Source organism: Jatropha curcas, chromosome 2, assembly GCF_041381405.1.
Source record: "Jatropha curcas cultivar XTBG-Jc1 chromosome 2, XTBG_Jcur_1.0, whole genome shotgun sequence".
NCBI lineage: Eukaryota > Viridiplantae > Streptophyta > Magnoliopsida > Malpighiales > Euphorbiaceae > Jatropha > Jatropha curcas.
Window position 1 is genome coordinate 27,592,840 of NC_143152.1, and position 13,714 is coordinate 27,606,553.

Below are 13,714 nucleotides of genomic sequence, written 5' to 3' on the forward strand. Positions count from 1 at the left end.
CACTACAGCGAAAACGGCAGCAGAAGTTTTGGCCGTTTCGAGGGCTTTTCAGTAAATACAAACGAAAGAAAATCCAACGTATACTTTCGCTGGCCTTTCTTTTTTGTTTTCCCTCTCTGTTCAGTCTCTGAATACTGAAACGTCTTAAAACTGCTCAAACTGTGCTTCGCTTTACTGTCACTGTTTCTCGTCTCTGCCTCTTTGTCTCTTTGATTCTCCTTCACGCCAAAAACAAACTACATTTTCACAACTACTGAGAAAAGCCAGTATCTCTTTTAACTCAATTTAGTTCTTCAAATTTCTGTTACTGAAACCCTAAAATGGAGCCGGAGATTACAGAATCGAGCTCCAAAACGGGCGAGAGTGGAGCCGGGTTAGGGAGTTTGAGAGCAGAGATTGATACTTCTGCTCCGTTTGAGTCCGTGAAGGAGGCAGTGAGTCGATTCGGTGGAATCGGTTACTGGAAACCCTCTCAACATAAGTTATCTGAAACTGAGGTTACTTCTGTTTCTTTATCTTTGTTAAATGTTTGGTTTGGGATTATTTGAGGTTTTGTTACATGATAAGCAAAATATTTAATCTATTTTTTTGATAGCAAGTTGGTGGTTTTGTTTTATTTTATTTTATCGAAATTTGTTGCTGTATTTGACTTGACTCACGGATCCGTGGGGTTAAGCTGGGGATCTTGATAACGATTACACTGAATTTTTCAAAATTGAAATTCCAGGTTCCAGATTGAAAATTGTTAGTGTGTGTAACTATAAGGATTTCTTTTAAAATAATAATAATAATAATAATGCTCTCCGGAAAGGCTTTTTCTTTGTCGTTCATTCATTAGTTGTGGGGATGATTCTTTTTAGCTGGTAATTTGGATCTAATTAGTATTTTTCATTTGGGAAGAAGCCAGTGTATGAGCGAGTCATAAGAAGTTGAGTTGATAACTCTGTTCTATGTTCAAAATGTGGCAGAGGGCTAAATGCTGCCATTTTTCATTACCTTCCATGTTTTCAAGGACATATCATAAAAATGGGTTCAAACTTCAATATCCGTTCTTTAATTTGTCAGCTTCACATTCTTGTTACCAGAACACATCTATCGTTTTGTGTTTGTAAACTTCTTTTTCCTCATGTTTTGCATTTTGAAGATCATTCTTTCATATGACCTCAATCGAGCTGTTTTATTTGGATTCCTAGTATTATTATCAGCTTGATATTTATTGCAATGGAAAATTAGATATGAACAGAATGACCAATTGGTGAATTTTGAATGTTTCATCAAGCATTCATATTTCAAATAATAGTCAAGCAGTCGAATTATTCCATGAAAGGATCAAAACCTTCACCCAATTTATGGTGTCAAAATGGGTCATGAGACAGGATTTGTCTAACACAAAAATTAAACAGGTTAGGGCTTAGTCTAAATGGGTTCGTGGCATAAACGAGCGATCCGTATATGACACAAGTTAAAACGTGTCTTGTCATGTTTGACTCATCTAACCCGTTTATTTAAGGATAAAAATGTAATTTCATACATAATATGTATATTAAGCGGATTATGTATGTTATACGTATCGTTTTCTGACCCATATACGATCCATTTAACTAAATTTGATTGATTTTATTTTTACTCATATATGACTCATTTAATTAAACGAATTACACGTGTTGTGTTCGTGTTAATCGTTTAATTTTCATATCGTATCCGTGTTTAAATACTTGACATGATTATTAAATGGATCCGGTTCGTGTTGACTCTAATCGTGTCATGTGTTAGACGGGTTTGACATCGAATCCAACACGCCAACCCATTTTGACACTCTACCCATATCTCTTATGATGCATTTGTTACTCCTACACCTCAAAGTTATCTAGTCCTTATCTTCTGGTTCATAATATGGACCTTATATTATGTCTTCATTTCATGTTAGGACAATCGCCGACTGTTTTGCATGCTTGTTTTTTGCTCTTTGCATTTTTCCAGTTTTGCTTGTATTCTGATGAAATCTCCTTTCTCTTTGATTTTGTTTAATATATAGCATGAGATGGAAGAGGTTGACATTTCAAGAATAGAGAAACAAACAGCACTGCTGGAAAAAGATCTGATATTGAAAGAAAGGGAAACACTAGAAGTTCTAAAAGAGTTGGAATCAACAAAAACGATGGTTGAAGAACTTAAATTAAAGCTACAGAAACAGGCATCCGAAGCCAATGTGACCTTGGAGTCAATTGCGGAAGATCAAAAAGTGACTCCTGATTTAAAAGGAGAAAAGGAGAATGACCAAAACCATGATAATGTTGGAGATCATAATCAGAATTTGATGGAAAGTTTAAGCCCCTGCCCCTCTTCAACTCCTGGTTTGATCTTAATGGAACTGAAGCAGGCTAAATTGAACCTTTCTAGGACTACCAATGATCTCGCTGACATTCGAGGTTCTGTTGAATTTCTAAATAAGAAATTAGAGAAGGAACGAGTTTCACTTGAAAAAACCCGTGAGAGGCTGACATTGAATTCCTTAAAAATATTGTCTCTTGAGAAAGAGCTAAACCAAACAAAACTAAAACTTCAAGCTGTAAAAGATGCTGAAATTAAAGATGGTTCAGAGAACTCTTTTGATATATCAAGGGAGCTTCAGCGGCTGAATTCTGAGGCAGAGCAGTTCAAGAAAATGGGAGAGGCTGCACAATCTGAAGTTATGAAAACAATATCGGAGATTGAACAAACAAGAAGTAGGATAAAAACAGCTGAGATCAGGTTGGTTGCTGCCAGAAAAATGAAGCAAGCTGCAAGAGCAGCAGAAGCAATTGCTTTTGCAGAGATCAAGGCTGTGTCAGGACATGAGAACTCATCGGAAGATCCTTTACAGAAAGCTGAAGGAGTAACTCTTACATTTGAAGAGTATTCAACTCTAACCTGCAAAGCTCAGAAAGCCGAGGAATCATCAAAGGCTAAGGTAGTAGATGCTATGCTTCAAGTTGATGAAGCAAATGTCTCAAGGACGGAAATCTTAAAGAAGGTAGAGGAAGCTACAGAAGAAGTCAAAACCAGTAAGAAGGCCTTGGAGGAAGCTTTGAACAGAGTAGAGGCAGCAAATAAGGGAAAGCTGGCCGTTGAAGAAGCTCTTCGCAAGTGGAGGTCTGAGCATGGGCAGAAAAGACGTTCGGTTCACAACTCTACCAAGTTTAAGCACTCATACCCTTCTCACCATCGAAGGGATTCTCGTTTGCTTGATGTAAACGGGCTGAACTTAGTAAATGATGAGTCAAGTCCTGTTTTGAAGCCGACCCTATCCATAGGCCAAATTCTTAGCAGGAAGCTGCTCTTGCCTGAAGAGTTTGAGACAGGAATGCCAGCGGAAAAAGGCACCATGAAGAGAAAGGTCTCACTAGGTCAAATGCTCAGTAAACCAAATGGTGATGTGCCCTCAAATCGTAAGGTCGAGAAGGAAAGCAGTCACAAGCAGTTCTCTGGTAAGAGGAAGAAGTTTGGTTTTGCTAAATTCTCTTTACTCTTAACAAAGGAGAGTAAGAAAAAGAAGAAGCCAACTCTAAACTTGAGGTAATTTGCCCGCCAATATTTCCAATCAGCTAACTTCTAATTTCCCTCCCTTCCTGTGGTGGACTCTTTTATATTCCTGTTTTGCAGTGTTCTAGTTCCCGTGTAGTTGTTTCTATTAACTATATATGTATCGTATCATTGGTTGTTGTAAAGATGATATTTATGATATTTCCCATATTTCCTATATCCTTTTCAAGGCTAATTCCATTGCTTCTGTCCAATTATTTTTATCATACAACAATTTAAAAATATAACAATGGTTGTGTAAAATGTTATCCTTCAATCCAAAACGCTCCCATCCCACAAATATCGGTATTATTCCGTTCCATACACAAAAATTTCAAAAATAATAATATTCAATTTCAATTCTGAACTTATTGTAAATGTACAATTTATTCCAAATTGAATTTTTAGATTGATTTTATCAGAAATTTTCAATTAAAATATCAATTTGAATCATTTACCCAAAATAAATCAATTTACTTATGCATTTATTCCAGTAAAAGAAGTCAGATCCAATTGATATCTGATTAAAAATTTGCACTAAAATTAATCCAAACACTTGTTTAAAATATCACGGAGAGAAATTTACAAATAAACTATTTTTTGCCTGTCCATTATTTCCTTGACGATGACGTATTGATATTGATTAAAATATTAAAATAACCCTTTTTTTTTGTTTGCTAATGAAAATAATCAATATTCTCCATTACGTTCTTATTCTAATCGGATTATCCTCCACGTTGGTTTCTTTGCATCGTCAACTACACTCCGCCATGTGATTCTAGTTTGATCCTTCTACTCTGGAGTCTGATCCAACCAGAGTCAAACTTATATAACCACTAAAATCATGCCACGTCATTCCAAATCATTCTCCAATAATAAATCATCCCCTCCTAATTTGATGGTTTAGTATTACTTGCCGCATAATAGCAAAACTCAATTAAATTAAAGGAGTTGCTTTTTCTGAAGGAAAGAACCAACTACAATTCCACGCCTTGCATTTGCCTCTGCCTCACCCAACGCTCAAACGGTACCAAACATCGTTCTGTCTCTGTTGACACCCTCAATCGAAAACCTAATTTTGCAAAAGGTAATCCTCGCCTATCCTTCTTCTGATAATTTGAAATTGTTATATCTTTTGTTTGGTTAGCCAGAAAATTCCTTCTTATCATATCAGCTGTCAAAAAAAAAAAAAAAAAATCGTTAGGTGCTCTCTCTCGGTCTGTTTAATTTTCTCAATTAGTTATTTTTCTTCCGAATATATGGATAGTACAGCTAAAAGTATGTTATGATCATATACAGTTTCTTTCTTGTTCTCTCTGTTATTATTATCTTTTTTTTCTTGATATGTGTTGATTAATATTTGGAACATGCTAATGGAAGATTGAAGACAGTAAGGATATTGTATTTATAAGTTATAAGATCAGATGATTTCTTCTGAGTTTCTAGTTGTGTGGATCAATTAAGCCATGGTTTGAGCTTTTTGTTGTAGTTTCTGGAGTGGAATCTGTTGCGAAATTTAACCTTTGATTGCTAAGTTGCTTCTTTTTCGATTCTGTAATTGCTAATCTGATCAATTGGAGCAGTTGCGGCATACAACATTTTAAACTTTGAGCTAGGTATTGGAGCAATTATTTTGGCTATCTAATTAGTTTATTGGCAAATATCAGATGCCCGGTTGGTGAAAAGAAGAAGAAGAAAAAGTTAGAGATATCATTGAGCTAGTCATTACAATTAGATGGAATGTGCCTGAGATGAGGATGTCCTTGCAATTGCAACCCAACTCTCTTCTTCACACCCTTGCCTTTTGCTTTTTGTGCTTACAATGTTTCTGGCGTTGAAACAATTATGAAAATAACCGTAGATAACAGTCTCTTGAGTTTCATATATGGAATACTTCAGCACTGACTTTTCCCTATATTTTTTTACTATTAGTTTATTATCAATTTGTCATTAATTATACTGGACCTCTTAATTTTTGAAGTCAATTTCTTAATTTGATGTTACTGTTGTTTTTTTACTTAAGATATCATGGGCGTGAGAGTTGGGCTCTTATTTCTTCTTATGTTGGGTGCTGGCTGGGCTTGTGCTGCTAGACAAATGGCTGACACTGAGCTTTCTCGTAGAAGCATGGCGATCTCTGAGTTACCAGGTAACATTTAACTTTTCTGACAGTATTCAGCAGAAGTGTTTGCAACATTAGGCCCTATGATCCAGCTTTGGTTGTATGTTTTCAGAGCAGTCTTTCGCACACTTTATGAGTATGTCCTTTCCAGACTAATTTGGCTTGTCCAATTTATTCTTGTGCACATTTCTTAGATCCTGCTTGGCCATAGCACATTGTTAGAATTCTATTTCATGTCTTGGATGTTATATTCTCACAGATTGCTATGTAACTCATCTTTTGTTGATTTTTTTTAACACTCAAGTCTATCGGTAGCTTTATTGGTGAAAATTTTAAATTAAGAACAGTTGACTTTGTAATGGTGCTGATAACATTTTATTTGGAGCGTTGTGACAACTAACAGCTTATCTTTTTCTCAAAATTTATTGAAATGAAGATTTATCAGATATGAGATGCAAATGTAAAAAAAATATATATATATATATATTTGGAACTACAAATGTCAGCAGTTGTCACACCCATGCCTCATGACATGATCTTGGGTGGACTTCGTTAAAGTTAAATGTAATAGCCATATTGATATGTATAAGTGTGAAGTAACATATCTTGCTTCATCTGAAAGATGTCATTTTTTAGAAATCGATTCCTTTCGGACGTTATGTATATCACGTCTCTTGGTGATCCTTTAAGATTTAGATCCTTGCCATAAGTACAGTTCAGTTTGTTTCTTGATGACAATGATATTTCACATGGCAGTCCAATTTAAGTTGCTTCCAATTTGTGGCATTGACAAGTAATCCCTTTTTATTGGAGAAATATTTCGAGCTTTCAAAGATTATTACAACAACAACAATGACTAAGCCCTAACCCCAAACTAATCAGGATTGGCTATGCGAATTCTTTGTCTTTTTTCCGCTTAATTCATAACTAGATCCCCACAAATGTCAAGAATTAGTAGATCTTTTGTGATGACTTTGCCCATGTTTTTTTAGTCTACCTCTTCTGCATTTAACACATTCCACCGTCAATGTATCACACTTACGAATTGGAGCATATGGGGTCTTGTAGGACATTATCAAACCATCTTGGACGTCCTTCTCTTATTTTATCCCCAACTTGTACTACTTATCCTTTCTATCAAATGTGGCCGCTTCTAATCTTGTCCATGTGTGATTACACAGCCATCTTAATATCCACATTTCTACATCATGCATATTATAAACATGTTTGATTTTAGGGGCCTAACATTTACTTCCGTAAAACATCATAGGTTATCTTTTACGTTGTTAGATATCTTTGTATTACATAGCACGCTTGTAGCTCTCTCCATTTTATCCATCATATCTTAATTCTATGGATTACATCTTCATCTATCATGTCACTCTTCTGAAATGCAAAACCTTGATATCTGATTGACTGTACTTAGGTACCACAATACTGTCCAATCTCACTTCACATCCATTCTTCTTATTCAGGCCCCAAACTCATAGTGGGTGTATTTTGCTTTATTTCTGCTGCCTAAAAAAATCTTACTCTCAAGAATGCTTCTCCATAATTTCAACTTTTGGTTTAGTCCTTTGCTAAGCCTGTGTTTATTTCGTTGATCATGGGACATCATCTTATATACTATTCTTTAGATTAACCATTACTAGGTGAACAAGTATGGATTTAAAGCATATCCCTGATATAGTTCTACAGCTATAAGAAATTTATCTATATCTGATCCTACTGTTCTAACATTTGTAGCTGCACTTTCACACATATGCTTAATGGCATTTATATATGGTGGCATGAACTAAATTTTTTCTCCAGTACCCACCAAAGTACTTTTGTCAGCATTTATCATATGCTTTCAAGGAATATTAATGTGAAAAATTTATTGTTGGAAATATTACTGAACAATTCTCTTCTTGGTTCAGCTACACAAATGAGAGACCAGGTACAAGAAAAGGAAAATCAAGCTTCAGATGGAGTTATCAAAAATAACCAAGTATGCACATTGTGTGAGGAATTTGCTACCCAAGCACTTGATTACCTAACTGAAAACAAGACTCAGACTGAAATTGTTGACATCCTTCATGGGGCCTGCTCTAAGGTCCATTCTTTCAAGGAACAGGTACTCCCTTAGCTTTAGCATGATGGTCAGTTTTTGCTGAAAGTTTGAGCGTAGCACATATTGTTTTTGAAATTTGTACTTGCTATTCAAACAAAATGCTATATGCCTCCTTTTCTCTTTTCTGCATTTTGTTCTGTCATTAGTTTTCCCTACCAAAGCTTTTTGTCTTTTCTATGGACTGAATAACATCTCACTTTTTCCTATCCTTGTCTCTTTGAATGCAAAATTCTGAGCATATAAATGGAATAACTCATCAAGAAGCCCTTTATATTTTTTCTATTGAGCTTTTGAACTGAAAATGTGTTTTGTTGAAGCCTACTTGTTTATTTTGATATTATTGAGCACTAATGTATTGTGCTTTGCTAATTAATTTTTTTTGGTTTTCGAACCTCTTGGGGCAAGTTTCAGTATTTTGGCTTTAAATATTTGTATCATTTTTTTTTTTTTTTTTTTGGTTAAATCAAAAAGTTCAAGGGCTCAATAAGATGCAGCCTCACTTAGATGACACAATAAAGAAAATCAAAAGTTAAACAGCTCCTTAATAGGCTTTCCCCATTTAAACTGAAAGCCAAAGGATTAATCTATCTGCAGAATGATCTTACCATTTTGATTGACTCTAAATGTGAATAATATTTTTTTATAGCTACCCCTCCTATATTTATAAGAGTGATTACAGATTTAAAGATTTGTATTTTCTAGACAAAAAAATCTTTAGAATTTAAGATTCTTAAGACTGTATTGTGTAGGATGGGAGAGTTTGGAATTCAAGAATTTGCATTTGATATTTTAAGTTGAAGTATTATAAATAAATATTTGCGCTTGGAAAAGAGGAGGAAACCATTCAAATTTTGTGTAAAATTACATCTTTTTGATAGATATTCAAATTCACATTCAAATAAATTTATTTAAAATAACACCCCTTTTTAAGATGAAAAAAATATATGGCGCAAAGTGTAAATGCACGGTACCATAAATTTCTACTTCAGTTGGTTTCACTAATAAGGATACATAGAGAAACTAAATTCACTTGCTGTAATATCAAAGATGGACTGAACTTGTAGAACCTTCTGTTGTGTCTATTTAAAAGTTCTTGAAATTTTGATTTTGGCATTTTTCATGGTGTTAAAATTCTAATGACTCTATAATTTGCATGCACAGTGCATCACTTTGGTGGACTATTATGCTCCTCTCTTCTTTCTGGAGATTTCCTCCGTACAACCTGCAGATTTCTGTAAAAAAGTCAATCTCTGTCAGGAAATAGTATTGATTTTCTCAAAACTCCAAGAAGACAAATGTGGAATTTGCCATCGTGCTGTTTCAGAAGTATTAATTAAGTTGAAAAACCCTGACACACAGGTATGTACGCACACCATCGACTAGCAGTAAGGAAACAAAGTCATGAACAGTTTTTTGCAGTTATTGTTGAAACTACATATATTTCTGCACTTTCTCTCTAGTACTTGCACAGTCATCTCATTTTCGGTACCTCATATGGTTTGTGGGAATATTTTATATGTCCTTGATAATGATATATATAAAAACTTTGCATAAAATTTTATGTCGTTGAAAATGATATGGATAAAATTTTTGCCTACTCCACTAGTAGAATGGAATGTCTTTCTTTGGATCATGTTATGCTCGGCTGCCTTTTTTTCCGCAAAAGATGCATTTTTTCAATATTGCAATCAAGTTACTGTATGATTATACCAAGTGTTTTTCCAATTTTGTTATTTTCCCTTTTAGCATGCATGATTTATTGCAATTATCTGCGAAAACTTTATCGGTTCACTATTATGCGACTCTTCTAGCAGAAAAATCCTCGTTAGGTTTTCTTTTGTGCATTTTTTTTTTCTTTGACCATGAAGATATTTGGCTCACTCAGCTGTCTGATACTCTTTATTGTTTTTGTGTCAGCTTGAGATAATCGAGTTGCTTCTAAAGGCATGTGATTCTTTGGAGAAGAATGCAGCAAAGGTGAGAAAAAATGGTACAAGTACTTTTAAAATGAAATATGCATGGAATTATCGTCTATGGCCTATTCGGCTTTGTTGCTTGAGTTGCTATTGAGGAAGGCATAAAGTTAAAATTGTGTGCTAGAAGCCATTAAAGTTCTCTCATGCTTTGATGGTATTCTATGTTGGAATACTACTCATAAGAATGTGAGAACTTGACCTCTTAGCATCACACAATTGAAAAAAAAAAAAAAGGAAAATCATTTCCTGCTGTCCTGGTTAAAATTCGCAACTAACAGTAGTAGGACATTCAACCTCTTTTTTTTATTTTTTCTTCGTGCTCAATTAGTTCTAAAACGATCTTTTCATTTGCAGTGCAAGAGGATGGTATTCGAGTATGGTCCTATAATCATTACTAATGCAGAACAGTTTCTGGAAACCAAAGATATATGCACTATGTTACATGCCTGTGATTCAGCTAAACCTAATAGCGAGGAAGCAGCAACTGTGCTAAAGGCTGATTCATAATTATGGCAGTAGAGATCAAAGTGGAATGAAAATTAATGTACTGTGGACTCAATCTTGTGAAAATTCTTCCGCTCCAAGCGTGTGTACGTGTATGATAGAATATCTATACCATGGTCATGCTATTGCTGTAATTATATTGTAACTATGGTTTGAAATTAATATTTAATCAATGGATTTGGAAGCTTAATTTTCTGCTCTGCGTCAGTTGTTTTGGTACTTTTTCACCACTAGTTATTATTTCATTTAGTAGTAACCGGCTGTTCACCTAGTGTAGGCTTGCTCCGGCCTTTCCTTCATTAACGAGCGAAGTCTATCAACGAAAGCATGGTACAACTGAAGGAAACGTTTAGGATTGAACTTTTTCTAATTTGGCGGCTTAAGCTTTTTCTGAACGAGCTTACTGCGAAAGGTTTTCGCGAGGAGTTTTACTGCTATTATAAGAGGGAAAAAAAAAGGGTCGTCCGCTGAGAAATATACAAGTTATTCAGGAAAACCAAGTGCATGAGCAATTTGAGAGCTCGATCATGAGTTTGTTAGTGTACATTAGCGAGCACTTAGAAGATTAATCTACTAGTGCAAATTCTCAAGAGGCTTTGTCAATTAGTGGAGTTTGAAAAGATAATGAACGTTACTTGATTATTACCACAAAGAAAAGAATGTGTAGGATTTTTATTCTAATCGTTCATGCATGTATGAAATAGAAGATGAAATAAATTATATATAACAGTCATTGTGTTTAGTAGAGACTACCTTTCAAAAATGATTGATAAATGTGAATAGAGAGAATATATCAAAATCAAATTGTATTAGTCCTTAAGACAGTGTTATTAGGAATCAGCTCTGATACCAGTTTTTGGGCATCAGCTCTGATATCACTTGTTGGATCATTTCAACCAAGTAAGAGAAAATTAACGCAGCGAAAAAATAAAAATGGGGCACACAGAAATTTACGTGGTTCACCCTCAACTGTTTAGGGCAACTTCCACGGGACAAACTCCGAATCATTCTTCCACTATTAAAATAGTAAGTACACAAAGAGAGTAATGCAAAAATAGTGGCACACAAAAGTGTTTCCCAAAAAACACCCTATAATAATTTTCTCACTATTTTTCTCTCCCCACGTTTTAGGAAAACCTTCCTAAAACTAAATATCTCTCTCTACATTTTGTTTTCTCTCGTTTCTGCTGTGTGTCTCAAATGAAGCAAATCCTCTCTTATTTATAGGAGAGGTAATGTGAGAGATAATGTGAGAGCCGTGTGTGAGTTACATATGGCTCTCCATTTATGTCATGGTTGGTTGCCAACCTTCACCTATTTTCAATTAACACGTTTTTCTCTTTTTTTTTTTTTTCTTTTCAAAGCGGGTGGGTTCCACACGTCGGAGAGACCCACAACAAATGTTGCATAGATAAAAATTAAAAATTAAGAAATTAAAAAATTATGAGGAAAGAAAGAAGACGATACCGTTATACAGCTCATTTAATGAAAAAATAAAAGAATCAAATTTAAAAAATAAAAAATAAAAAGTCAATTATGTTTGATATTAGAAGTCTTAACTCTTAAGTCAGCGCGCATGTTCTCAAGCTAATGACGTCCAACAATCTAACCATAAACATGTTCTCAAGCTAATGACGTCCAACAACCTAACCATAAAAAATTGATTTCAGACATTCCTACTCTTCTTGTAGTTGTTTTTTCCTTTTTTTTTTTTTTTTTTTTTTTATTTGTATAGTTTCAAAAGTAGGGCCAATTACGTTGGATTAAGTTTGAGGATGAATCCTACTAACTTAATCATATTAAAATGTCAAATGGAGAATAGTAGGCAAAATTTCATCATGTGCAGCTCCATGTTAAAAAAATTGGGAATAAAGTAAGGATAATGGAGAACAATTCAAAAAAAAAAACGATAATTTAGAAGAGTCGTGTTAAATGGCTTAATTTAGACCTGACATAACTTTCATTGTAGGCGGATAAACAAGTCTAAAATTTCCTCAAAAGGTTCAATGCAATGGATTTTGCCGCAATATACATGAATTGCAATTTAAACATTTTGTTCCTCTACAGTGAAAATTGTGTAAGACTCAAATTGAACTAACTATATTTCTGGAATTGAAGATTAAAAAAAAAAATCTTATAAGAAAAGCAAATATGTTTGAGCAAATTACAAAATAAAATTAGTTTTTTTTTTAAAAAAATAATTTGTACTAAATTAATAAAAGTTGTAATTAATTATGTACGTAGATAATAAATTAATAAATAAACTATTTGAATATGTGATAGATTGATATAATAAAAGCATTCTTGCTTTTCATATCATCTCTTTAATCTCATTTAACAAAATTCCAACTCTTCATAAAACCATATGAAGGGTTTGTTGGGTAAATTGTTTTCCTGAGGACATATCACAAAGACATGTTATAGAAAAGACAAGTATGCAGCTTCGTCGAATTTTCCAAATAAGAAGACCTAATTGTATTAGCAAACCAAAATTTACCAATAGAAAGGAAACCTTAAACGTGTAGCTTTCGAAATTGAAAATAGAAATTGACATATCTTGTAAGTTGCCCTTTTGCCATATATAAATTTGTAACAGTGATGAAGGGACATAAACTGGAACTTGGAAGCTACTAATTTGTGTAATTGTTATCGACACGTGCATTGCGAAATTAATAAATACACAAAAATGTACCAATGGAAAGATAAAAATAATATGGTACTCTTATCAGTTATAAGAATTTTGCTCTATCAACACAAATTAAATGACAACATTTTTTTTTTTTTTTTTTTTTTTTTTTTGAGAATAACAATAATTTTGGTTTTTGAATATATTATTATTGTTAGTCCCTTTTTCCAAAACTAACCCTAATACAAAATTAGAAGGAAGAAAGCATACGAAGGTGTTTAAAACTTTCAAGGGTCACTTACCAACTAGTCAAGGTTTCTAGACTTATGACCTTCTGTTCCACGCTACGCCAAAATAATGCTCGACCAATATGCACCTATATGTTCTTCGCATGGATTTTGAATGATGAAATACTTTTCTTTTACATTATTTTATAAAAATGTCGTGTTTTATTTAAAATAGGGAGTGTAGTCCCGAAATTGAATTTAATATTTTATTGATTCAAATTCAATACAATATCAATATTAAACTCGAATTTGATTCAATTCAAATATTTAAAATTCAAAATTTAATCAAATTTTAATTTAGTTTGAGCTCAGTTTAAACAAAAGTTGGAAATACTTGAGTTCAATTTGATTAGATTCGATTATTATTGAAAGATAAATGCTTATGTATTCATGTTAATATTAAAGTTTAAATGGGTTCAAATAAATTCAAGTTGAAGATTATATTAATAAATTATTACTTAAATAATTATATATAATAAAATATATATCAATTATATAAAATTTAAATACTCAATTGCGGTCACA

The 13,714-nt window shown here is 33.5% G+C and overlaps 2 protein-coding genes across 3 annotated transcripts; both read left to right on the top strand.

Moving 5' to 3' along the window:
• The first annotated feature begins 97 nt into the window (after positions 1 to 97).
• LOC105648052 (WEB family protein At2g38370) lies at positions 98 to 3,739 on the top strand. Its single transcript, XM_012234316.3, has 2 exons — positions 98 to 497; positions 2,036 to 3,739. Exons 1-2 carry the CDS (start codon positions 321 to 323, stop codon positions 3,557 to 3,559), a joined length of 1,701 nt encoding a protein of 566 aa, XP_012089706.1. The 5' UTR covers positions 98 to 320; the 3' UTR covers positions 3,560 to 3,739.
• Positions 3,740 to 4,491: 752 nt separating this feature from the next.
• Positions 4,492 to 10,466, top strand: LOC105648051 (uncharacterized). 2 transcript variants are annotated; one of them, XM_012234315.4, is made up of 6 exons: positions 4,492 to 4,648; positions 5,585 to 5,710; positions 7,603 to 7,799; positions 8,958 to 9,155; positions 9,714 to 9,773; positions 10,127 to 10,466. In XM_012234315.4, exons 2-6 carry the CDS (start codon positions 5,590 to 5,592, stop codon positions 10,277 to 10,279), a joined length of 729 nt encoding a protein of 242 aa, XP_012089705.1. In that variant the 5' UTR covers positions 4,492 to 4,648; positions 5,585 to 5,589; the 3' UTR covers positions 10,280 to 10,466. The 2 variants fall into 2 exon arrangements, with proteins under 2 accessions (XP_012089705.1, XP_012089704.1); XM_012234314.4 differs by lacking the exon at positions 4,492 to 4,648 and adding an exon at positions 4,711 to 4,839.
• The last annotated feature ends 3,248 nt before the right edge of the window (positions 10,467 to 13,714 follow it).